Here is a 26,705-nt window from a genome sequence, read left to right as displayed (position 1 = left end):
GGCTATCAAGTCTGATTTTATTTATTTACATTTGCTGATAACGTCTACACCAGTGCTTCTCTCACTCACACATTCACGCTTATAGCAATTATGCTTGTATTTCAAAACAATTTGCAGAGCTATTTGTCCTGAGAAACTGCATGTACATTTGTTCTGTGTGAAAAGGGGCAAAATCGAACGTTTGTAGGCTACTTTCTCTCCAAGCCGAATGTTATTCATTCATTCAAAATAGAGTGGTTTGAAAAAGTGAATCAGGAAAATACCACATAGTGGCCAGCAGATGGAGCTGACAATCATAATAAATTAGTAGTCATTTCCTATGATCATCAGCTCAACAAAAACAAATTGATTACCTGATCCATGCAATTGAGGAAGATGGAGGAATCCTCCTTGCTGCGCCATTGTATTCTGACAGCGGGACTCCTTTGCTGTCAGAATCACGATTGACACAGATTTCCAATGGTTAGATCAACTTCAGTCGAGCGAGGATGGCCATAGAAGGAATTTGGATGTAGATGCTAAACCGGACAGATTTTGATCCATCTATGGCCAGCTAAAAGCGAGAGTAAACCCGCTGAATTTTTTTTTTTTCAGACCTGTAAGGGAAAAGGCATAATGAGCTAGTATGCACTGCATACTAGCTCATTATGAAATACTTATCTAAGAACGAGGCCCTGACATCTCACCCGATACGCGCCAAGGGAGCCGACATGTTCCCTCAGCGTGTCTTCCGGGTATCGCGGCTCCGGTGCTGTGAGTGGCCAGAGCCGCGATATCGTCACTCCCGCGCAGGGTCCGGCATCTGCCGGGCTTCCAGCCAAGAATCCCATGTGCGAATGCGCTGCTGCAGTTAGCAACTCATTGCGAGGGGAATATCTCCTAAACCATACAGGTTTAGGAGATATTTTTTTACCTAGAGGTAAGCCTTATTATAGGCTTACCTGTAGATAAAAGTAAAAAAAAAAAAAAGACTGTACAACCGCTTTAAAAGGATAAGCTATTTGTTCTGAAAACTTAATTTGTTCTATGTGAACAGGGGCAAAATGAAATGTTTATAGGCTACTTTCTCTCCAGGCCAAACGTTATTCATTTATTCAAAATAGAGTGGTTCGGAAAAGTGAATCAGGAAAAAGATTTGGATGTAGATGCTAAACCGGACAGATTTTGATCCCTCTATGTTTCCTATGATCATCAGCTCCATCTACTGGCCATAATGTGGTATTTTCCTGATTCACTCTAGTCTATATGAATGAATTACATTGAATCTGGGGAGAAAATAGCTTAGTGACATTTGATTTTGGGAACAGAACAAATGTACACTCAGTTTCTGAGGACGATTAACTCAAAAACAAAATGACAAAAGCAGGTTTTGCCATTGTGGGAGAAAACTCAAACAGGCTCAATTGCAACAAACAAACAAACTCCATGCTGATACTTTCCCTGTTGGAAATTGTATCCACCGCCCAGCCAACTTTCTTAATTAGCTAAACAAAATCGATCTGTTGTCTCAAGTCTCCACTTTTGAAATAAAACAAGCAACTGGACTTGCAACAATAGACACTAAAACGTTACTATGGCTTCACTCCAATTTGAATAAATCAACCCAAGAACGGAACAGTACATAAATGCATGTTGGAACGGAACATTGCACAAAGGGGGAGGGGCATCATTCCTGAATGTTGCTTCAAGTAGTGTGCATAGCGCGGTGTACGGAGCACATGAGCTGCGCAGAACACAGTAGGGTCGTATGGTTCTTGGCAGTGCTTATCAGAGTATTCCCTATCATCTGCACATATACAATGCAAGAACAGCCTTGAGGTCTGTGTATGTTGGCTGATAGATGTTCAGAGGTCGATCAGTATCTGGCTGATGAAAAGCAATGCTCTCATTGGACTATGAGGATATAGGCTCCATGTTTGCAAGCAGATCCTTTGTATCATACCTCTGTATCCATTGTCCCATGTTTGGAAGAGATCCGCTGCCCCCTTTCAAGTCTTTCCCAAGTTTATTTATTATGGATTTGTTGGATTTGATGGGGCCTCTCCCCCACCGCCACCAAACTGGACGGCCAGTATGATGATGATGATAATTACAATCACAAGAACAATGGCTCCACAAATAAAGTACCAGCGCCATTTCTCCCATCGGGTCTTACGCTCCACTGTCCGGGCTGTCTTCTGGAAATCGCTGGCCTGCAAAGGAAGAAATGGAGTTAATGTTTGTATCATCAGCATGTTCATTAGATCAAATTACTTATGCAGAAGTGACCTGGGATCACAGCCAGCTTGGCCAGAAGTATACAGGATACTGAAGCACTGAGGGACAAGTATACAGCCACCAGTATATGGCTGCCCATAGCTTCACCATTTTTTTTTATTTGTTCATCCAGTGGGACAGATGACAAAATAATAAATGTTATTACTCCATCCACTCAATGGAGGAAGATGGTGGAATCCTCCTTGCTGCGCCATTGTATTCTGACAGCGGGACTCCTTTGCTGTCAGAATCACAGATCGACAAAGATTTTCCAACTTCCTCAATCAACAGAAGTCAATGGTTAGATCGACTTCAGTCAAGCGAGAATGGCCATAGAAGGAAATTAGATGTAGATGCTAAACCAGACAGATTTTTTCCAATACGTTATTTTTGCAAAAAGAGAGTGACACACGGTATAATATACAAACCGTCTGCAGGTATTGGGTTCAAAAGACTTACAAAACAATACAGAAGAGGTTACCATTACATCTTCATTAATGCACTTGTAGTCTTGACTGTTCACATAGATGTAAACGATTAACGTCCAGATCGAGGAGAAAACAGACAGATTTTGATCCATCTATGGCTAGCTTAAAAGATACATCTTTTGTAACATGTTACATGTTACACCTATATTTAGGGTGTAATATGTTACAGATACAGCAACTCTCTGCACCCCCTGTTTTGACAGTCAGTGGGGATCTTCTCCCCGAACTTGCTGTCACAATAAAAAAAAAACATCTGTGCAGAGCTCCGCCCACCCGGCTGCGTCATATATTCAGATTTTTGTGTGTGTGAAGACTACGTGTACCGACATACTTTGCAGCTGTCGGCTTGTAGTTCTCAATGAAATACCAGGGCACTGTGGAGCACTCTAGGTAGTTCATTGAGTCTTCCTAGCAGTCTGTAAAGCCTCGTACACACTACTACTAGTTTTTTTTTTCATTCAACTCAGCGGGTTGAACGAAAAAAAACTGACAGCCACTGTACTAACCATCTGACGTTAGTACAGCGATCTCCCCTGCTGTTGTGTTCTGACAGGGGGGACGGCCCCCCTCCAGAACACTCTGATCAGCTCTCTCAGCCATTGGCTGAGAGCACTGATCGGTAGCCGGCCAGGTGCTGGTTTTTTGGGTGCCATACACACGGGCTGAATGTTGGATGGTTTTTATTGAACCAGCCAATGTTGGCCTGTGTGTACTAGCTTTTACTGCCTGCTCGTAGGAGGTACGAGCAGACAGCTTATACAGAATCTCTGCAAGAGCCCTGCATTGCGCCTACAATATGCTGATCACGGGTGCAATGTTTTGCAGGCTCATAGTAAAGCCGCGTACACACGGGCGGACTGTCTGGCCTACTTAGTCCGCCGAAACACATTTCAGCGGACAGTCCGCTCGTGTGTGGGCTTCAGCAGACTTTTTCAGCGTGCAGTCTGGCGGACTAAGTATTTCGGAATTTCCGTAATACAGTCCGTCGGACTCGCATTTCGGCGGACAATCCGCCCGTGTGTGTGCCAGTCCGCCGTACTTTTGAAATGAGCGGACTTTTCCCGCCCGGAGAAAAGTCCGCTCATTTCGAGCGGGTATCCAGGTAGGCGGGGCCCGCGAAGGAGACGTCGCTGGCCCCGCCGCCTGGTATGGACTTAAAGGGGAACCCCAACGCCGAAAAAAATAGAGAAAAAAAATCGAAAAAAGTCCACAACAGACCCTTGTCCGAGCACGCTACCCGTCCGGCCAGGAAAGGGTGGCGAGCGAGCGCCCCGCCCTCCTGAGCCGTACCAGGCCGCGTGCCCTCAACATGGGGGGGTGCCTTGGGGAAGGGGGGGCCGCGCGGCCCCCCCACCCCAAAGCAACTTGTCCCCATGTTGATGAGGACAAGGGCCTCTTCCCAACAACCCTGGCCGTTGGTTGTCGGGGTCTGCGGGCGGGGGGCTTATCGCGGTGCTTATGCGGTGTCACATGGCTTTATGTCACATGGGTTGGTCACATGGGTTGATGTCACATGGGGACTATGACATCGTAAGGGGGCGGGGTCACCATGTGACACCAACCCATGTGACATAAAGCCATGTGAGACCGCCCCTTGTCCCTATATAAGTGGCCGCGCAGTGTGTCCCTGGCATTCCGGCCGGAGAGATCGTCGAGGCAACATCTCCTGGAGAAGAAGAAGAAGAAGAAGAAGAAGAACGGAAGGCGGCGGCGACGGCGGCGACAGAAGGCCCGGCAGAAGAACCGAAGAGGGGGACAAGACCCCCGAAGTCGGGAGAAGAGGCCGGCGGCGAGGAAGAAAGCCGGACTCCTCTGCTAGCAAAAGAGCTACAAGAAGATAGCGGAGGAGTCCGGCGAGAAGACCCCCGAAGACGGAAGACCCCCGGAGCTGTGCAATAAAGTATTTTATCTCGTGTGTTGTGTTTTTTTTTGGTACTTTTATTTTACAGGTGAATGGGTAGGGGTACATTGTACCCCATACTCATTCACATAGGGTGGGGGGCCGGTATCGGGGGGCCCCCTTATTAAAGGGGGCTCCCGGATTCCGATAAGCCCCCCGCCCGCAGACCCCGACAACCAATGGCCAGGGTTGTCGGGAAGAGGCCCTTGTCCTCATCAACATGGGGACAAGGTGCTTTGGGGTGGGGGGGCCGCGCGGCCCCCCCTTCCCCAAGGCATCCCCCATGTTGAGGGCACGCGGCCTGGTACGGCTCAGGAGGGGGGGCGCTCGCTCGCCCCCCTTTCCTGGCCGGCCGGGTAGCGTTCTCGGACAAGGGTCTGTTGTGGACTTGGGGGGGACCCCCACGCCGATTTTTTTTGGCGTTGGGGTTCCCCTTTAAGTCCATACCAGGCGGCGGGGCCCGCGAAGGAGACTTCGCGGGCCCCGCCTACCTGGAGACGCGCTCGAAATGAGCGGACTTTCCTCTGCGTGTGTAGGCGAGTCCGTTCATTTCAAAAGTAGGGCGGATAGTATGGCGGACTTAGTACGCCGTATTAGTTCGCTCAAAAAGTGGTGTGTGTGGTCAAGTCCGTTCATTCGAAAGTATGACGGACTGTCCGTCGGATTGTCTGACGGACTAAGTTGGCCAGACAGTCCGCCCCGTGTGTACGCGGCTTAAGAAAAAAATAAATGAGCAAGTTTTTTACCTGCAAAAAGATGTGTATTATTTTTTCTTTTTTTTACAAAGGTGAACTTATCCTTTAAGAATACAGAGTATCTTTGAGCAGGAAACACACTCTATGTATATTGGAAAGTAAACCATAAGACTGGCCATATACAGTTCGAATCTCGGCTGGTTCAGCAGTTAAAGTGGTTGTAAATTCTCCAAAAAAATAAAATACATAAAAACCTGCAAGACAAAGGCATAATGCGTTAATATGCATCACATACTAGCTCATTATGAAATACTTACCTTAGTTTGAAGCTGTTGCAGCGGTCCCCGTACACCGATGTGACCAGCGGCATGTCTCCCAGAGTTTTTTCTGGGTTTGCGGACTCTGGCCAATCAAATGCACATGGGAGCCACCGGTCATAGCACAACTACTGAAGAAGTGGCACGAGCGAGCCGTTTCTTCAGTGCACATTGCCGATGATGTACAGTGAATATTTCCTAAACGGTGCAAGTTTAGGAGATATTCACAGTACATACAAGTAAGCATTATTATAGGCTTACCTCTAGGTAAAAGTGGTAGTATAGGTTTTACAACCACTTTAATGGGCAGGCTGAATGCATCAATTTGGTTGATTGATCAACTTGGGTACAACCAGCCTGATGGATTCTCTTGTGATTATCGCTAGCAGCTGCTAGCGATAATCACTGTCTTCTACCAGCAGGAATGGCTTCCCCTGCCTGCCTCCCCGCCGGGTGCACACAATTGCCCGGTAGGAGAGATTCCCTTGTCAGCACTGACTGTTTTGATAGGCAAATCGTGCAAATTTGCACTGTGTATGGCCGGCATAAAGGCTGGTCATACACTCGTAGTAGGCGGAACAAAAAAACTAACAAACACATTCCACTACCCACATTATAGAGCATAGATGGACCAATCTCCCATTCTGTTCCCATTTTATTTTGACAGGCAGCCCCACCAGCTTTCAAAATAATCTAGCAGTGGCTGCATTAGATTGGATGCAGCTGCTGTTCGGCTGACAATTTGTCACCTGGATCCTTTGATTTTTCAAGCGAGGGATGTTGGGCAGGAGGAGGCTGGCAGGGCCACCCACTCTTCATGATATAGTCAAGCTTAAAGGCTCATCACATGAGCACACACATACAGCATGCAAGCGTTCATGTGTCTAATCCAAGACATCAGCAGCACACTGTTCTGATAAACAAACAGGACTGTGGGTAAGGGTAGTCTGTTACCACTTATAAATAAGGCTAAGTCTATGGTTCAAAAACCTGATCCTTCTACTTCCAAGATGTATTCCCTTCTCCAATCTTAGGTCTCAGGTTCTAAGCCCAAACCCCACTCCTATTTCTGGAAGCAAGCATGAATTTCAAAGCTGGGCAACAAGTCCTCTTCACAATGAAGAATAGAGAGATAGCAGTCATTGTTTCACAGTGCCAACATCCAATATACAAATACAAAAAGAGAGGGGTTCCCCTTGGGTAGGACATTAGCGGTACTAGAGTAGAAGTCACACATCAATGAGATAGAACAATAGCCATATATTTATTTTAGAAATTACAAGAATAAAAAATATACTTTATTATGGAGTGTACATATCAACCATAACTGATATTGCAAGTAGTCAGAATAGATTGAGATTGAATTACATCCTTCACTAGGGAATCTCATTGATTTGTGACTTCTACTCTAGTGCCGCTAAAGTCCTACACAAGGGGAACCCCTCTCTTTTTGTATATCTTCACAATGAAGGGACACCCCCACTCACTCAGGTGCGGGGCATATGAAGGCCTTCATGGAGGTTTGGCATGGGGAGATCCCCGACGAATGCCGCTAAGGGCCTCCTCAGCCACTGTCACTTCTGCCTGAGGAATAAGTCCTTGGTTGCCTCCAAACGTTGTTCCTTTCTGTTAGAGCCATTGAAGTGGTTTGCTTGTGGTATATTGCATTGGACTTATGCTTTGGTGGCTCTATCTGCCATTTCAACACAGGACCCTTCTATGACGGGGTATCATTGCTGTATGCCCTGGACTCTGTATTTATGGAACTGCATGGAGCTGTGTACAGCTGCACGGCCCCAACCGCCGACAGTGTGCAATCAGGAATGTGCAAATCTATGTGTATGGTTAGCTCAACAACAAACTTCCTGTTTTTGGTCTGTTAAATATGGAATTGAAAGTTTAGTTATATGTTTTCAATAGGTGAAAAACTTCCTATTTTTGGTCTGTTAAATATGGAATTGAAAGTTTAGTAATATGTTTTCAATAGGTGCAAAAAAGCTAAAAATGAAATACCCACTGAGCCTGCCAACCAGCTTTTTTATTTTAATATGTATCTTATAACATGACCCAATCAATGAGCTTCTAAAGCCGCGTACACACGGGCGGACTGTCTGGCCAACTTAGTCCGTCAGACAATCCGACGGACAGTCCGTCATACTTTCGAATGAACGGACTTGACCACACACACCACTTTTTGAGCGGACTAATACGGCGTACTAAGTCCGCCATACTATCCGCCCTACTTTTGAAATGAACGGACTCGCCCACACACGCGGAGGAAAGTCCGCTCATTTTGAACGCGTCTCCAGGTAGGCGGGGCCCGCGAAGGAGACGTCGCTGACCCCGCCGCCTGGTATGGACTTAAAGGGGAACCCCAACGCCGAACAAAATCGGCGTGGGGGTCCCCCCCAAGTCCACAACAGACCCTTGTCCGAGCACGCTACCCGGCCGGCCAGGAAAGGGGGGCGAGCGAGCGCCCCCCCTCCTGAGCCGTACCAGGCCGCGTGCCCTCAACATGGGGGGGTGCCTTGGGGAAGGGGGGGCCGCGCGGCCCCCCCCCACCCCAAAGCACCTTGTCCCCATGTTGATGAGGACAAGGGCCTCTTCCCGACAACCCTGGCCGTTGGTTGTTGGGGTCTGCGGGCGGGGGGCTTATCGGAATCCGGGAGCCCCCTTTAATAAGGGGGCCCCCGGATACCGGCCCCCCACCCTATGTGAATGAGTATGGGGTACAATGTACCCCTACCCATTCACCTGTAAAATAAAAGTACCAAAAAAAACACAACACACGAGATAAAATACTTTATTGCACAGCTCCGGGGGTCTTCCGTCTTCGGGGGTCTTCTCGCCGGACTCCTCCGCTATCTTCTTGTAGCTCTTTTGCTAGCGGAGGAGTCCGGCTTTCTTCCTCGCCGCCGGCCTCTTCTTCCGACTTCGGGGGTCTTGTCCCCCTCTTCGGTTCTTCTGCCGGGCCACCGCGCCTTCTTATAGCTCTTTTACAGGCGGTGGCCCGGTCTTCCGTCGCCACCTTCCGTTCTTCTTCTTCTTCTCCAGGAGATGTTGCCTCGACGATCTCTCCAGCCGGAATGCCAGGGACGCACTGCGCGGCCACTTATATAGGAACAAGGGGCGGTGTCACATGGCTTTATGTCACATGGGTTGGTGTCACATGGTGACCCCGCCCCCTTACGATGTCATAGTCCCCATGTGACATCAACCCATGTGACCAACCCATGTGACATAAAGCCATGTGACACCGCCCCTTGTCCCTATATAAGTGGCCGCGCAGTGCGTCCCTGGCATTCCGGCCGGAGAGATCGTCGAGGCAACATCTCCTGGAGAAGAAGAAGAAGAAGAAGAAGAAGAAGAAGAAGAAGAAGAACGGAAGGCGGCGGCGGCGACAGAAGACCGGGCCACCGCCTGTAAAAGAGCTATAAGAAGGAGCGGTGGCCCGGCAGAAGAACCGAAGAGGGGGACAAGACCCCCGAAGTCGGGAGAAGAGGCCGGCGGCGAGGAAGAAAGCCGGACTCCTCCGCTAGCAAAAGAGCTACAAGAAGATAGCGGAGGAGTCCGGCGAGAAGACCCCCGAAGACGGAAGGCCCCGGAGCTGTGCAATAAAGTATTTTATCTCGTGTGTTGTGTTTTTTTTGGTACTTTTATTTTACAGGTGAATGGGTAGAGGTACATTGTACCCCATACTCATTCACATAGGTTGGGGGGCCGGTATCCGGGGGCCCCCTTATTAAAGGGGGCTCCCGGATTACGATAAGCCCCCCGCCCGCAGACCCCGACAACCAATGGCCAGGGTTGTCGGGAAGAGGCCCTTGTCCTCATCAACATGGGGACAAGGTGCTTTGGGGTGGGGGGGCCGCGCGGCCCCCCCTTCCCCAAGGCATCCCCCATGTTGAGGGCACGCGGCCTGGTACGGCTCAGGAGGGGGGCGCTCGCTCGCCCCCCTTTCCTGGCCGGCCGGGTAGCGTGCTCGGACAAGGGTCTGTTGTGGACTTGGGGGGGACCCCCACGCCGATTTTTTTCGGCGTTGGGGTTCCCCTTTAAGTCCATACCAGGCGGCGGGGCCAGCGACGTCTCCTTCGCGGGCCCCGCCTACCTGGATACCCGCTCGAAATGAGCGGACTTTTCTCCGGGCGGGAAAAGTCCGCTCATTTCAAAAGTACGGCGGACTGGCATACACACGGGCGGATTGTCCGCCGAAATGCGAGTACGACGGACAGTATTTCGAACATTCCGAAATACTTAGTCCGCCGTATTGCACGCTGAAAAAGTCCGCTGAAGCCCACACACGAGCGGACTGTCCGCTGAAATGTGTTTTGGCGGACTAAGTAGGCCATACAGTCCGCCCGTGTGTACGCAGCATAACTTTCTGCTGTGAGCAGACAATACTGGACTGATTTGCCAAATATTGTTATCATCCCCGAGTTCTCTCTGAGGACTACAGAACACCTCTAGGTTGTGGAGATAATGAGAAGGGGAGCACAATTAGAGGACTTTCCAAAAACAACAAAAAATGTCCACTTGTAAGAGAGGGAGGGGGAGAAGGCAGGGTGCCACAACATCATCTTTAAGGTGAAAGTCCACTTTAAATACAACCAAAACAAGATTTATCTTTCTAAAAAATGTAATAAATTACATTTGGATACAGTGTTACATGACTAAATCATTCAAGTCAAAGTGTGTTGTAAGGGTTTACAACCACTTTAAAGGGTATTTCCATGTGCTATTGGAATACGGATGTATATGGCCAATGAGGGCCCTGTGTCTTATGTGCTACTTTAAACCTTAAGTGCACCTTCCTCCTGTATGTTTAAATTATATATGCTCACTATAATGTCTCTCACAAAAAAAAAAACAATAATTATATATAAAAAGAATGTTGGTGGGTGTAAAAAATTCCCTAATGTTACATGTCACTAATCCACGTTTTTGTAACCAATATCAAACCACCAGGTGATTATGCTATAATACATAAAAGCCATAAAAATATATATATTTAAATTAACAAGTGAATTATAATGTGCAAATAGTTCAAGTCCTCCAATATTCTTTCCAATTGATATGAAGATATATTTAAATAAACAAATGATTTATAATGTGCAAATAGTTCAAATCCAAAATTCTTTCCAAATGGTGACTTCTGCAGACTGCCAGAACAAATTCCCGGTGCGCTTTGGTGAAATCAAATTGTATTGTGCTCACCAGATCCCTACCCCTGCCGCGGCAAAGTCACCTCCACAGTGTTAGACCCTGTGCCGCTCTCTGGTGTTTCCCTGGGAATCTGGTTTGTCATCCACTGGTAAAAGGTCTCATTCATATATTCCATGAAAGAAAAGGAGATCTATGGTGTAGTATGTCTTTATAGTTCGTTTATTAAAAAAGAAAACTACTCACATATCACAGGTTATGCAATCGCAATAATAAAAAACTTCCACCGCCGGCCGCTGCGGTTTGCTATAGAGAGGTCACGTCCTATGGCCACGCCCTACCGGTTTCGTCATACAGACGTCATCAGGAGCAGCCATGTTGGTGCACCTCTCCACTTATATAGGGTGCAGTATTCCGCGCATGTGTGGAGTTAGCCTGCGCCATCTTTGTAAAGGGAACTGCCCAATAATACAAATTTACTCAGTCTCCTGAGCCTGTATTTGCTTCCCCCGTGTCCCTGTATTACCAAGAACTTGCGGGACCAATCACCGCCTTATATTCTAAGGGAATAGATGTATGCCATATGCACCGGGAATTTGTTCTGGCAGTCTGCACAAGTCACCATTTGGAAAGAATATTGGATTTGAACTATTTGCACATTATAAATCATTTGTTTATTTAAATATATCTTCATATCAATTGGAAAGAATATTGGAGGACTTGAACTATTTGCACATTATAATTCACTTGTTAATTTAAATATATATTTTTTTATGGCTTTTATGTATTATAGCATAATCACCTGGTGGTTTGATATTGGTTACAAAAACGCTGATTAGTGACATGTAACATTAAGGAATTTTTTTACACCCACCAACATTCTTTTTATATATATTTAATTTTTTTTTTTTTGTGAGAGACATTATAGTGAGCATATATAATTTAAATACACAGAAGGAAGGTGCACTTAAGGTTTAAAGTAGCACATAAGACACAGGGCCCTCATTGGCCATATACATCCGTATTCCAATAGCACATGGAAATACCCTTTAAGCACATTACAAAGCAGCGATTTCACGGCACAAAAGATTTCATTTTTTAGTTAAATATATTGTTTTATTTAAAGGTATAGCGCCAACTCTACCCAATTTTCTTCCATACTTCAATAGGTCCAACCCGACTGGGAGGGGCGTATCAAGTAGAGGCAGCTCTTACCCATTACTATTCCATAGCGCAATCTCATCTTTTTTCATTTAGCCTCTGCTAAGCGCCTGAAAACCGCCTTTTATTCATTTCAGTGTGCCTTTTCACACTGAGGTGGTGCACTGCCCATTGGAATGCCCATTGGAATGAATGGGCAACACTTTTAATACACTTTAAAAGCATTTTGAAAGTGCCACAAAACTGGAGTTTTTAACCCCTTTTTTGGGGTTAAAAGTGCCCTGCTAGCGACAAGCGCTAAAACTAGCGGTGCTTTAGCACTAACGTGGCCACAGCTCCAATGTGAAAGAGGTCTAAAGGGGAAGTTCCGCTTTATGCCCTACCTTCTATTTTTGTCACTTTGTTGGGGAAGGGGGGGAAGCAGGTACCTGCTTTTGACAGCTACCTGCACCCACTTCCGGGCAGATTGCTGCTATGATCCATCAGAAGTTCTCTTCCCCTCCTCCCAGCCCACAACCTTCTGGGACACATCACAAGTCCCAGAAGGCCGTGGGAACATTCAGAAAGTGCAGCACAACTCACCCATATGCAATGGGAAGCCAGCTGTCAAGGAAGGAAGCACAGCTGGCTGCCCATAGTACACATGCTGGCGCCAGGGACCCAAAGACGGACAAACAACCGGTTTGGGTGAAGACAGCGGTAGATCCCTGGACAGGTGAGTGTCTGTTTATTAAAAGTCAGCAGCTACAGTACTATATTCATTTCTTTCAAACAGGGCAAAAAAAACAAAAACTAGTTCAGCTTTCCATCATCCTTATGTCCCGTCAATCATTGTAAGGTAGGTATCAATCATCATAATGTAGGTATCAATCATCATAAGGTAGGTATCAATCATCCTAAGGTGGGTATTGATCATCGTAAGGTATGGATTAAACATTATAAAGCAGGTATCAGAAGCATACTTTGTGAGGATGTCAGATAATTTGTATAGAACTGGTTGTGAGCTGTATGTGCAATATCTTTCTCCAGTGCGTAAATTTCGGAGGAATTGGCTCTGCACTTGTCCCAAGCATGGGTTTGGCTCGGTAGTTATTATGTAATATGTAATAATTATTATAATACAGGATTTATATTGTTTGCAGTATAGTTCAACAGTTTTCGCATTGCTTTACAACATGGGGGCAGACAGTACAGTTACAATACAACTCAATCCAGGAGGGATTCATCGCCTTATATGACAATTGTGTATTATGGGAATGGGGCTGGTCACATGAACGTACCATACTTTTCAGTTCATCGGAGCGAACCTCTAGGTTTGCCAGTTTCCCTTCCCTCTCCAAAACTTTGACCACATTATTTTTCATTAACACGGTGACTTCCTCTGCCTCCCGCTGGCACATGTCTATCTTCTGGTCTGCCTGAAATTCAGAGAAAAAGATTTCATGTGAACCATCCAAATATGAATCATTAGGCAGTGATAACTGAGAAATATATGGATACAGTGCATAGAGACCCTAGTATGAATACGAAAGGTGAATTCTGATTGGCTGCTTCCCTTTAAAAAAAAAAAAAACACAGTTGGCCTCATTCACACCTGTGTGTTTTGTTGCTTGATTCCTAATGCCACGTACACACGATCGGAATTTCAGACAGAAAAAGCTCTGATGGTTTTCCTGACGGAATTCCGACAGGATTTTGCTCAAGCTGTCTTGCATACACACGGTCACACCAAATTCCGAGCGTCAAGAACGCGGTGATGTACAACACGTACGACGGGACTAGAAAAAGGAAGTTCAATAGCCAGTAGCCAATAGCTTCCATCTCCTAATTGAATCTGAGCATGCGTGAGTTTTTACGCATCGGAATTGCATACACACAATCGGAATTTCCGAATGTTTTTCCGTCGGGAAAATTGAGAACATGCTATCAATTTTTTGCTGGTGGAAATTCAGACAGCTAAATTCCGATGGAGCATATACACACGGTCGCATTTTCAGATGAAAAGCTCTCATCAGTCTTCTTCTGGCTGGAATTCCGATCGTGTGTACATTACTGTGACAGTTGAAGAATCCCATTATTCTCAATGAGCATGTTCACACGTGAGTGAGGTGTCACTGGTCATCTGTCCCGTGAAGCTCAGAATAGTACCTGAGCTTTTTTTGGGGCAGAATGGAATGTGTTTGGCCCTGTATAAATGAATGGGAGAGTGTGAAAAACGCATGTCTATACAGCTTTTTTTTAGGCACTCCTGTTGGATCGGAGCTAGCAACAAGACGTCCATTAGTGCCAACCATTCTGAAGGCAGCTGAGCACCATCATAACATACATTGCTCGTTTTTTGGCATCTTGGATCTAAGTGCATTTTTTATTCAATAAACCAGTTTTATATACAGTAATGCACTATTAGCCTCCTCTATTGCCTTACATATTGCCTGATGTGACATGTGGTAGTAATGAGATATACAAGCCTGACTCTGTGTTTCAAAGCCGGCCGGCCAGTGGTGGCCCATCTATTAGGGGTGCATGGGCATTGCCCCCAGCATCCATGCGTCCGGCCCCCTGATCTACATGCAGGGGCGGCGAACCATGGATTCCAATGGGGGTGGGGGTGTGTTCTCTTTTTTTTTAAGCACATGATTAGAGCCAGAGGCTCTACTAGGATTCAAAAAAGGGTGGGCTCGGGGCACAGAGCAGAGCGGGTGACCCAACCGACAGAGATGGTGGAGGGGTGGGGTGGGGGGAGGTAGTGCTGTCGGCCGACCAGGGGCACTAAATGGCAGCTGGCCATTTGATTTCTAAGGAGGAGTCATACATATGCATATGATCTCTTGGTAGGATCGCTCCTTTTGGTAAGTGGCTTATTTTATTCAATCAGCATGGTGGTGATACCCTCTCTTCATATGGAAGTAGTCGATCCTCATCAGGATTATTCAGTTGGAATTGCATGTGGGAAGTTGGATCCACTTACACTTCTTTTTTTCCATGTGAACACACAAACTGTTCAACATTGTTTCTATTTTTTATTATTATAGAGACTTTTATCTGTTGGAAACATTTGTTTTCAATATTTAGACATTTGTTTAGAAGGTTTTTTGAGTTTAAGCATTTACACGTCGTGTTCATTGTAGGTTTTTTTCATCTTTATATTGCACATGACAGGTTTGGATCACTTTTTTTTTGTCAATAGACACATCATTTTACTGTGACAGTAAAAAAAAAAAAAAAAAAAAAAAAAAACAGCGCATCTTATTTATTTAGGACATGATAAGGGTCAGACTGTATGTAAACCGTCACAATGAATTTCTCCTATTTGTTCCCAATTGGTCGGTTTAACATACCATAAAGTGTCAGGAAACCCAAAATGTATTTTTTCATTAGAGGCTCCCAAATAAAATTGTCAATTTCGGTGTGTTGTGAAACCATTTCAGTAAACAGTAAATACCTGGTGATCCTGCCAGGAGCTTGTGCTTCCTCATTCCCGGTGGCAACGCTTTACAGGCTGATCTTCCCTCTGCAGTGTTGCCACACATCTGCACACGCTCAGTCTTGTGTCTCAAACAGCCAGTTCTCTTCCCCTCATCGCCAACATACTCCTGTGACAAAATCCCACTTCCCCATAATGAAACTCCAGCAAGCAAAGTGATACTCCAGATAGAATATGTTGAAGATGGGCAGAGCTGTGTACTCACACAGACATCTCCGTGATTGTAAAGCCTAGAATGTTTTATTTTATTTTTTTATTAATGAAAATTTACAAACATGTTAAACTTACCTGCTCTGTTTAATGGTTTTGCACAGAGCAACCCCAAACCTTCTCTTCTGGGGTCCCCTACCGGTGCTCTAGACTCCTCTTCTTCTCTGTGTCCCCATAGCAAGCCGCTTGATATGGGGTCACACCTGGAGGCTCGCTCACGCACAGTACATCCACAGTCTCTGACCATCTCCTTTAGAATATCCCCAGTCTCTTACTATTTCCTGTAATACACCCATAGTCTCTGACCATCTCCTGTAGCATGCCCCCAGTCTTTGGCCATATCCTGTAGTATGTCCACAGTTTTTGACCTGTTCCTGGAATATATCCACAGCCTCTGACCATCTCCTCTAGTACATCTGTAGTACGTCCCGAGTCTCTAACCATTTCCTGTAATACATCCGCAGTCTCTGACTATCTCCTGTAACTTGTCCACAGTCTCTGACCATATCCTGTAGGTATGTCTGCAGTCTCTAAACTGCTCTTGTATGATGTCCACAGTCTCTGACCATCTCCTGTAGAGTCTCCACAGTCTCTGACCATCTCCTGTAGAGTCTCCACAGTCTCTGACCATCTCCTGTAGAGTCTCCACAGTCTCTGGCCATCTCCTGTAGAGTCTCCACAGTCTCTGGCCATCTCCTGTAGAGTCTCCACAGTCTCTGGCCATCTCCTGAAGAGTCTCCACAGTCTCTGACCATTTCCTGTAGAGTCTCCACAGTCTCTGGCCATCTCCTGTAGAGTCTCCACAGTCTCTGGCCATCTCCTGTAGAGTCTCCACAGTCTCTGACCATCTCCTGTAGAGTCTCCACAGTCTCTGACCATCTCCTGTAGAGTCTCCACAGTCTCTGGCCATCTCCTGTAGAGTCTCCACAGTCTCTGGCCATCTCCTGTAGAGTCTCCACAGTCTCTGGCCATCTCCTGAAGAGTCTCCACAGTCTCTGACCATTTCCTGTAGAGTCTCCACAGTCTCTGACCATCTCCTGTAGAGTCTCCACAGTCTCTGGCCATCTCCTGTAGAGTCTCCACAGTCTCTGGCCATCTCCTGTAGAGTCTCCACAGTCTCTGGCCATCTCCTGTAGAGTCTCCACAGTCTCTGGCCATCTCCTGAAGAGTCTCCACAGTCTCTGACCATTTCCTGTAGAGTCTCCACAGTCTCTGACCATTTCCTGTAGAGTCTCCACAGTCTCTGACCATCTCCTGAAGAGTCTCCAGAGTCTCTGACCATCTCTTGTAGTATTTTCACAGTCTCTGACCATATTTTCAGTATGTCCACAGTCTCTGACTATCTCTTGCAGGATGTTTGCAGTCTCTGACCATATCCTGTAACATGCCCCCCAGGTTAGGACTTTCTCCTACAAAAACAAAACGAAAGCACTCCTGTGCATAGGCGGAACACCAGACCAGCTATGAAAAAGCACACATTGGCCTTCAAGGGTGGGGAACCCTTGCCCCATTGGGCATTAATACAGGGACTGCTGAAGAAGAGCCCACTACTGAGCTCTGAAAAAGAGGGATCAGTCCCCTCGAAACGCATCAGCAGGTAGTGAGTGGTGTGAGCTCCTTTATGACCTCTGGAGAGTCCCGTTCGTCTGGTACTAGATGCTGGCACTTGATGACTACTCTCAGCCCTTGTACACACGGTCGGAGATTCCGACAACCAAATCCGTCGGATTTTGTCCGTCTGATTTTGCATTCATAGCATGAATCTATCCATGCCCGCTGTAGCCTACCCCTATTCAGGCATCCGGCCCCTTTTTGGACGCCAGGCATCTGCATTACAGCGGCGGGGGTGTTTTTTTTAAGCACCTGATTAGAGCCATAGGCTCTAATAAACTTCAAAGAAGGTGGACAGAGCATTGCTGCTCTCGCAGTGACAGAAGGACAGAGAACCATGGAGGACACAGGAGCTCGCCGCTGTCACCAGTTGCCTGACCCGACAACAGGATGGGGTAAATGTGTGCCAGTCAGATGGCGAGCCGGGGGGGTCACAGAGGCTGCATATGATGGGTACAGGCTACAAATGATGGCACAGAGGCTACATATGTTGGGCACAGCCTGCATATGATGGGCACAGGCTCTGCATATGATGGGCACAGTGGCTGCAATTGATGGCACAGTGAGGCTGCAATTGATGGCACAGTGAGGCTGCAATTGATGGCTTTTTTTTTCAGTATTTTTAGAATTTTTCAGTTTGTTTGCGCACTACCCCCCCCCCCCCCCCCAAAAAATTTTTGAGCACCAGCCGACACTGACATTTACTGAGCATTAAGTGTGGCTTCTTGGTGGTGTCAGGATCTGCACTTGAAGCCCCCTATATGAAGCCCCCTATATAAAGTTGATTACTACTTAAGGCCTGGTTCACACCTATGCAGGTTACAGTTTGCATATTCCAGGTGCATTTTGCGTTTTTCAATACACATTTTTGATCCATTGAAGTCTATGGAACCAAAAACCAGAAAAAAGTCCCTGGCCCTTTCCATAAAATACACAGATGTGAACCACATCCATAGGAAACCATGTTAAATGGACTAAAAAAAATGTATAGGTGTGAACTAGGCCTTAGAAGCTAGAGCTGGAAAAAGAGAGCAGATCTTCCAGCCATTGTTCTGCTACATTGCAGGGATGCACATGGCAGGCCTGATTTATACCCGATCCCTGCACCTAGTTAGTGCCATCTATCACTATGGCAGAGGACCTCAGAGATCTCAATGGAGAATGTGTGTGGTGACATTACCGCACTTGTTATCCATTGCTCACTTTCTCCAGTCCCATGACAATAGATTCGTAGACCTGAGACTGGCATGTAAACATTTCAGGAGCCTAAGCATTGTGCCCATGATGCAATGATTAGGGTTGCAATACTCTGCAGGCTTCAGTGCAAAAACTAAATAAGCACATATTTTTTATTCTATTACCGTAGGTGCATTTATTACATTTTTTGTTAAAAGGTTGGCGGTACATTCATTGCATCATTTTTTATAAATAGCACTATGGAATACATGTGTCAGCATTTTACCTATGAGAAATAAGACTCCAAAGTAACCAGCTCAGCGGCATGCAATGAAATGAACATACAGCTAGTCCAAAAAACATGCACACCCTCAAATAATCGTGCAAAACCCCATTTATGAGACTTTTAAAGCAGTAGTAAAGTCTGCTTTGTGGTTTTTACCTACAGGTAACCCTATAATAAGACTTACCTATAGGTAAAATGAATATCTCCTAAACATGCATAAGGTGCTGGACCTTCAGAGCTTAATGCTGGAGCTGAGGGCTCCCGTGTGCATGCGCATGAGTGACATCATCGCTGCTCAGGCCATTCATACAGCCGGAGTCCGTACTTGGAAGAAGACCGGGGGAAGATGGAAGCCCTGTCATCGGTGACAGCGCCCCTGGAGGGCTTCATTCTAAGGTAAGTATTTCATAATGTGCTAGTATGCGATGCATACTAGCACATTATGCAATTGTCTTACAGGTTTTTTGTTTTTGTTTTTTTTCAAACTGCCGCGGTTCACTACCGCTTTAAGGCAGATATGGCAATCATGTGTATTTCAATAAAAGGGAAGTATGCCAAGTTTATTACAAAAGATCCACAGAGTATACAAAAGATGTTATATACAAAAAATACTGCATCAATGTTATAACATAAACACGCCTAAAAATATTAAAACTACAGGTGTCCATAATATATAAACAATTGCAGTATGCCTGTCATGGCTTAAAGTGGTTGTAAACCCTTACAGACCACTTTTACCTACAGGTAAGCCTAGATTAAAACTTACCTGTAGGTGCAAGAAATATTTCCTAAACCTATACAGTTTAGGAGATATTTGCAAAAGACATGACGCATGCACCGTAGACAGCGGCGCGCAGGCGCACTGAGCATGCCGCTGCTAATGGCGATCATGCCGTTAGCGTGACATCATCGCGGCTCCGGCCAATCACAGCGCCAGAGCCGCGATACCGGGAAGGAAGATGGACGCTTCGTGGAAGAGCGGACAGCGGTGACTTCGCTGGCTCCTGTGTCAGGTAAGTGACACATAATGGGCTACTATGCGATGCATAGTAGCCCATTATGCTTTACCTTTTCAGGGAAACAAAGAGGAAGTAAAACCCATCAGGGTTTACTTCCTCTTTAAAGGGGTTATAAAGTCAGAAGGTTTTTTTTATCTTTATTCTTTGCATTATGATAAAAGCCTTCTGTGTGTAGCAGCGGCTCAATACTTACCTAAGCCCCATCTCTGTCCAGCGATGTCCATGAGTGTCTTGGCCATCCGGGCAGTGGCAGCCCATCCACTTGGGGTGCCCGGCGCCGCTCCCTCTATTTATGCCCCCCCCCTATATGTATAATAGATTTATGCATAGCATGAATCTATCCACGGCTGCCGCGGTCACCCCCTATTTATGCATCCAGCCCCCTTCAGGACGCTGGGTGCCTGAATTACAAAGGCGGGGGTGTTTTCTTTAAGCACCTGATTAGAGCCATAGGCTTCGAAATTGGGTAGGCTTGTGGCATAGAGCATTGCGCCATGAGCCCACCCAGGTGTTGCAACAGCCAATGAATATTCGCTGTTGAAACACTGATCCTCAATCCGGCCAATCAGAAGTGGGTGTGAGACCCGTTTTACAATTGGCTGAAAAAGGGAAGACTGCCGATTGGCCACAGAGGAGGAGGGAGGAAAAGGAAGCCACCGCTGCAGTGGTGACCTGTGGAGAGGAGGGGAAGGGGAGGCCACCGTCGAGCAGGGAAAGCCGCCAGTAAAGATATTTATTCAGATATATTCATTCAGATATACCCGCACAAAGTCAAGGACTTCATATGACATACCTTGAGCGGGAAGTAGTTACATTTTTGTAGAGACATCAGGACAAAACCCAACGCGTTTTGGATAAAAAAAACTTCTTCATGGGATAAAGCAGGGGTATGCCATGTATAGTAGATCAGCAACAACATATAAATTGTTTAATACAGAAGGTTGCAAGACAAGGGCTGCCAACGCACTGCTTGTCCACCCCGGACCTGGGTGAGTTCACATCCGAGGGGTCAACTCACATTCAGTGGGGCTTCCATGTATGATGCCGCGTACACACGACCGGACTTTCCGGCAGACTAGGTCCGAAGGGATTAGTCCATCGGACAATACGATTGTGTGTGGACTAGTCTGATTGTTTTAAAAAAAAAAATCAGACAGACCCAGCAATAGAGCATGTTTCAAATCTATCCAACGGACTAAAATCGGGAAAACCGTTCGTCTGTGTCCTGGCCCGACGGACCAAATACGACGCAAGGGCATCTATTGGCTACTGGCTATTGTTTAGTCCCGTTTACGTCATCACGTTCAAAACAAACGGACTTTCAAACGGACTTAGTCCAGTCGTGTATGGCCAAGTCCGTTAGTTCAGAAAGTCCGTAGGAACTCCATCGAAAGTCAGTCGGGAAGACCGTCGGACCTAGTCTGCCGGAAAGTCCGCGGCATAAGACAAAGCAGCCAGCCACTCAAATCTTGATGTCAGCCATGGGATATAAAGATGTATACTTTGTACATTTGTTATAAGCTTAGCATATTAGCCTTTTATTGAAATACACACGATTGTCATATCTGCCTTAAAAAGTCCCATAAAGGGGGTTTTGTACGATTGTTTCAGTTGAGTTAGAGACTTTCGCTATAAGAAATATCACCCACCCATTTCTTCTAAAACATGCACACCCTGTTATCAGAGGGCACCCTGTTGTCGGAGGGTACCCTGTTGTCGGAGGGCACCCTGTTGTCGGAGGGCAACCTGTTATCAGAGGGCGTACAGATGTTCCCCATCAGAACTTGAAAAAGCAGAGAGTGAAGCTGAGCCACAGCGGATGTGGTCACATGACTGCACTTTCATATCCTCTGGAAAGTACTCTGCGGCATCTCACCTTCAATAATAACAGAATCCACTTTTTGGAGTTTATATAGTTATAGTTTTTTTTCTTAACACACAAAACATTTAAAATAATCACAATATTATTAGGCCCTTCCATCGCTCAGCCAGTGTAGATTTAGGGCTCATTCACATCAGCCATTGTGGAGAGCCGGACCTAATTCTGCTCAATATTTAAAAAAAAAGGGTCCTGCAAGATTTTGGTGCAGATTCGGTGCGATTTGAGCCATCCAGAATAATGGCTCAAACCGCACTACTGAGGAATAGTATGTGATTTGAACAGGAATGCGGTGCGATTCCTGTTCAAAATTGCATGCGGTTCCCGCACCTCATAGTGTGTACCAAGGTGTAAAGGTCTATGAACATATAGAAAACCAACACCTGACACTAGGAATAATAGGTACAGCAGCTCATGAAATAGGTCTTTTTCAGATGGGTGGTCGGGGGGGTGGTAAAAGCAGGCTCCTGAGCCACCCAGCCAAACTCTAAAATAGCCAAACAGGGTGGTTCACATGCCGTGGCTGCAGCATTTTGACCTTGGGCTGCAGCAGCACAGCTTGTCAAACTCCCCATTGAGTTCAATAGGGCTGCGCAGCTACAGTGGGATTTTTTTACAATGATTTATGGCTGAGATCTGCTGATCGGCTGTAGCCAATCATAGCACAGAGTCCTGTGTTTACAAACACTAGTACACAGATACACAGTACACAGATAGAGGACTGAGCACACATATCCAGGACTGAGCGCACAGATCACAGATCCAGGACTGAGCGCACAGATCACAGATCCAGGACTGAGCGCACAGATCACAGATCCAGGACTGAGCGCACAGATCACAGATCCAGGACTGAGCGCACAGATCACAGATCCAGGACTGAGCGCACAGATCACAGATCCAGGACTGAGCGCACAGATCACAGATCCAGGACTGAGCGCACAGATCACAGATCCAGGACTGAGCGCACAGATCACAGATCCAGGACTGAGCGCACAGGTCACAGATCTAGGACTGAGCACACAGATCAGCGATCTGGCTGTTTCTTCTCCCTGATAAAAAATACAGACAGATCTGTTAGTGAGATCTCTTTGATGCTGAAGGCTCTTTTCAGGTGTTTTAGCGCTAAAATAGCGCTTGAAAAGTGCCTCTCAAGCCACCTCAGGGTAAAAACTTGAGTGCTTCCACAGTGGGGCAATGTGCTTGCAGGACGGGAAAAAAAGTCCTGCAAGCAGCATCTTTGGGGCGGTGTGGGAGCGATGTATACAGCACTCCTCCACCGCCCCTGCCCATTGAAATGAATGGGCAGCGCCTACAAAGCGCTATTAATCCTTTATTCGGCCGCTATGGGTTAAAAGTCATTTTCTAGCAAAAAATACAGATATTTAACTTGTAAACAACAATTGTCAGAAAAGGGTTTAGTATTTAAATGGTTAAACTGCCCTCATCTACAGACCAAAGTTCACCCTTTTTCATCTAAAAGAACCAAATGATACATTGGGGGTTATTTACGAAAGGCAAATCCACTTTGCACTGCAAGTGCACTTGGAAGTGAAGTCGCTCTAAATCTGAGGGGTAGATCTGAAATGAGGGGAAGCTCTGCTGATTGTATCATCCAATCATGTGCAAGCTAAAATGCTGTTTTTTATTTTCCTTGCATGTCCCCCTCAGGTCCACAGCGACTGCAATTCCAAGTGCACTTTCAGTGCAAAGTGGATTTTCCTTTAGTAAATAACCCCCATTGTTTATAGTTATCTGGCAATGTTGATAAACATTTGCGGGAGGCTCCTTTTTTTTTGACAGCTGTGAGTGAGCAGAGAACGGCTCTGCACTATTTACATAGAATCGCGTAAATGCCGGATTAAGATCGCGATGGGGGTTTGAATCGAGATCACAATTTTTTAACGATTAATCATGCCGCTCCACAACTCACTGCAACCAACCTCAACGCACCATTATGGTGACAACAAGGCAGACATTTGTATAACGTGTCACAGCTCTGAGCCTGCAGATCAACTGATGTGTTGTGAATGAGCCCTTAGACACTGGAGTACACACCATAGAACACCACACTTGTTGGTAAGTTCACGTTGTGCACACTTGTCCATGTGAATTGTAGTATATACAGTGAGGATATGATTGACTTGTTGGAGGATCAGTGTATGATTGATGCTCTGATGTATGCATTTGAACTTTAGTAAATCAGACCCATGGCATGGTCATCCCCAGAATACTGGACATGGCAGTAATCAGGAAAAGCGCATTTGTTTTAAACACACCACACATGTTACAATCTGATTGTACAATCAAAATACCAACCTAATCATTCTCTTCACTCCTCCCAAGACCTCTGCTCTCAAACTCCCTTGTCACCTCATCCCATGCTCGCCTTCAGGACTTCTCCAGAGCCTCTCCCATCCTCTGGAATGCTCTACACCAATCGGTCCGATTTTCTCCTACTTTATCCACTTTCAGACGATTCCTGAAAATCATCTCTTCAGAATCTGGCCCCCACCTAACAACTGTACATTTATCTTCTCAATCAGCACATCCTCCATAGTTATTACCTCTCGTATCTCTTGACCTTCCCTCTTAGATTGTAAGCTCTAAGGAGCAGTGCGCTCTGATTCCTACTGTATTAAAGTGTATTGTATTTGTACTGTCTGCCCTAGTTGCAAAGCGCTGCGTAAACCGCTGGCGATATATAAATCCTGAATAATAATAATAATACAATCTCCTTTAGATCTACAGTCTGCCTGACTGGATAGATTTGGTATGCCCTCTTATTACAAAGTTTTGGTAAATCTTGCACAATCATTGACTAGTCAGATTGTAATGTGTATGGTGACCCATGGGTGAGAATTTAGCAGGACTGAAGCAGACAGAATCTGGTGCAGCTTAGCATGGTAACCAATCAGCATCTGTCTTTCATTTTAAAAACGTAACTGAAGAAGCTGAAGATAGAAGTTGATTGGTTGCCAAGCACAGCTGCTCCAGATTCTGTCTTCTCCCGTCTGGTACACACACACACAGAACACCGGGCTGAATGAAAAAAAAAAACCTGACAGATCACTGTACTAACACAAGCAATGTTAGAACAGCAATCTCCTCCTCCCTGTGTTCTGACAGGGGGACCCCCCCCCATAAACCTTAAAATTACCTCAGACCATAACATTACTTGTGAAATTACCTCAAAATTACCTCAGAAAACTGACAGATCGCACACACAAGCAATGTTAGTACAGCGATCTCCTTTGCTGTGCTATTGTGTTCTGACCCCCTTGTCAACCTCAAAATTACCTCTAAAAATTACCTCAGACCATACAATTAATTGTGAAATTGCCTCTGAAAATGAAAGAAAACAACTAGATCGCTGTACCAGCACAAGCAATGTTAGTACAGCGATCTCCTTCGTTATTGTGTTCTGACAAGGAGACCCCCTCCTCGCCAGAATACTTCGGTCGTCGCTCGCATCCGTTGTCTGCAAACGCTGATTGGATGCCGATCGGCTGCTGGTTTTCAAGCACGCTCATTGGACAGAAGCCGGTCATGCGATTGGCTCCTATCAGACAGACAGAAGTACACACGGGCGAAAAGTCGGGCAGATTCTGTTTTTGCCCAATAATCTGCCATGTGTACGGGGCTTTAGTAAAGTCCCCACAGATTCAGAATAAGAGAAGAAAGTGAGGACATTACTAAGGAGACCCCCCCCCCCCCCCCTGTTGTACTGCGCCACTGCACAGGGAGCAATCTCAGCACAAGAAATGATGCAAATCCCCCTAGGAAGAGCGATCCCTGGTGACAGATCTAGAACAAGCAGCTCTTCCAGGCTCTCTTGTTGACCTTTCCTACTCTGGTAATACATGAAAGTGAAAGCAGAGGGAGAGAATTGTGATCTGCAGCCTGGGGAGGGGGAGAGGCGAACAGTCCACACTTACCATGATGTAGGAGTCCTGTGTCCCAGATCCCTGTGTATGGTGGGAGTAGATCAGATCACAGTGGTGGTAGTAGTAGAGAAGTTACATTGAGTGTCAGTCCTGTGCTGTGTGTCCTCCTCCCTCTCTGATCACTGTGCTGTCACCTAGCCTGAAGTCCCTGCAAGTCCCAGAGAGGAGGAGGAGGAGCCAAGGTTAGCAGCCTGGAATAGCCTGTGTGTATAGTATGGGCTGTCAGTGAGAGGAGCAGGTGTCAGGGTGTCATGACAGGCCACGCCCACACTCCTCCACAAACTGCTCTTCATTTACATACCGACCATGATGGATACACATTATACAACTTTTCTTGTTTGATTTCCTTTAGATTTACCTCCAACTCTGTAGTGCAAGGGCCTGCCTGGTTGTATACAAAGTGAAAGTGTTTAGGTTTCCCCTCATATTATATGGTTTTGGTAAATCTAAGTGAAAAAAATAAAATAAAAAACGAACAAAAATTGTATAGTGTGTATCCAGCTTTAGACTTGTTGGTGACTGCGCAGTGTGGGAGAACAGACACTCACTCATATATCGAATTCCATTTTGTAACCACTTAAAGGACCACCCCATGTACATATACTGCGGCAGGGCGGCCCTTAAGTGCAAAATCACATACCTGCAAGCGATCCTCGTGAACGGCCGCGCTCCCACTGTGATTGGATACAGCGGAAGCCAATTAGCAGGTCAGGCGGCCACGGTGGCCACCTGCGATCGCTCAGTGGAGAGAGAGAAGGACGGTCTGCCTATGTAAGCAAGGTGTTTCGTCACATATGGCGACCCATCACATTTGGCTACCCGCTGGACTGCTGCCATGTACGTTCCAACACTGTGGCGATCTGCACTTGCGCAGAATTGTGTGCCCACACCCCTGAGTCCCAGTTCAAGCCCCACCATCCAAGCGGACATAGAGTTAGATTGTAACTATGCCGAGCAAAACGAGGCCGTGCCCAAAGCGTGGCGAGCGGCCCTGTGTTGGAACGTATATGGCGGCGGCGCGCATGTGCACTCCAGCGGGTAGCAAAATGCGATGGGTAGCTGAATTTGATGTGACAAAGGCATATACCATCCTGCTGCGAGAGAGGAAGATGGAAATCT

The 26,705-nt window shown here is 46.3% G+C and overlaps 1 protein-coding gene across 1 annotated transcript; it reads right to left on the bottom strand.

The window, feature by feature from the left end:
- On the bottom strand, positions 1-25,774 carry VAMP5 (vesicle associated membrane protein 5). The gene is made up of 3 exons (XM_077469568.1): positions 25,578-25,774; positions 13,258-13,395; positions 1-2,192 (listed from the first exon to the last, which is right to left on the bottom strand). Exons 1-3 carry the CDS (start codon positions 25,578-25,580, stop codon positions 2,013-2,015), a joined length of 321 nt encoding a protein of 106 aa, XP_077325694.1. The 5' UTR covers positions 25,581-25,774; the 3' UTR covers positions 1-2,012.
- Between the last annotated feature and the right edge of the window lie 931 nt (positions 25,775-26,705).

Source organism: Lithobates pipiens, unplaced genomic scaffold, assembly GCF_037356315.1.
Source record: "Lithobates pipiens isolate NorthernLeopardFrog02 unplaced genomic scaffold, aLitPip1_a1.2 Scaffold_8, whole genome shotgun sequence".
In the NCBI taxonomy this organism is placed as follows: domain Eukaryota; kingdom Metazoa; phylum Chordata; class Amphibia; order Anura; family Ranidae; genus Lithobates; species Lithobates pipiens.
The sequence above is the reverse complement of the archived record's forward strand: the minus strand, read 5'-3'. Positions and strand labels throughout refer to the sequence as shown.

Excerpts from the sequence above, each read along its gene's own strand:
- VAMP5 (XM_077469568.1), bottom strand. Across the intron at positions 2,193-13,257 it reads CCGATGAACTGAAAAGTATG|GCCAGCGATTTCCAGAAGAC; the intron begins GTACGTTCATGT and ends CTTCCTTTGCAG.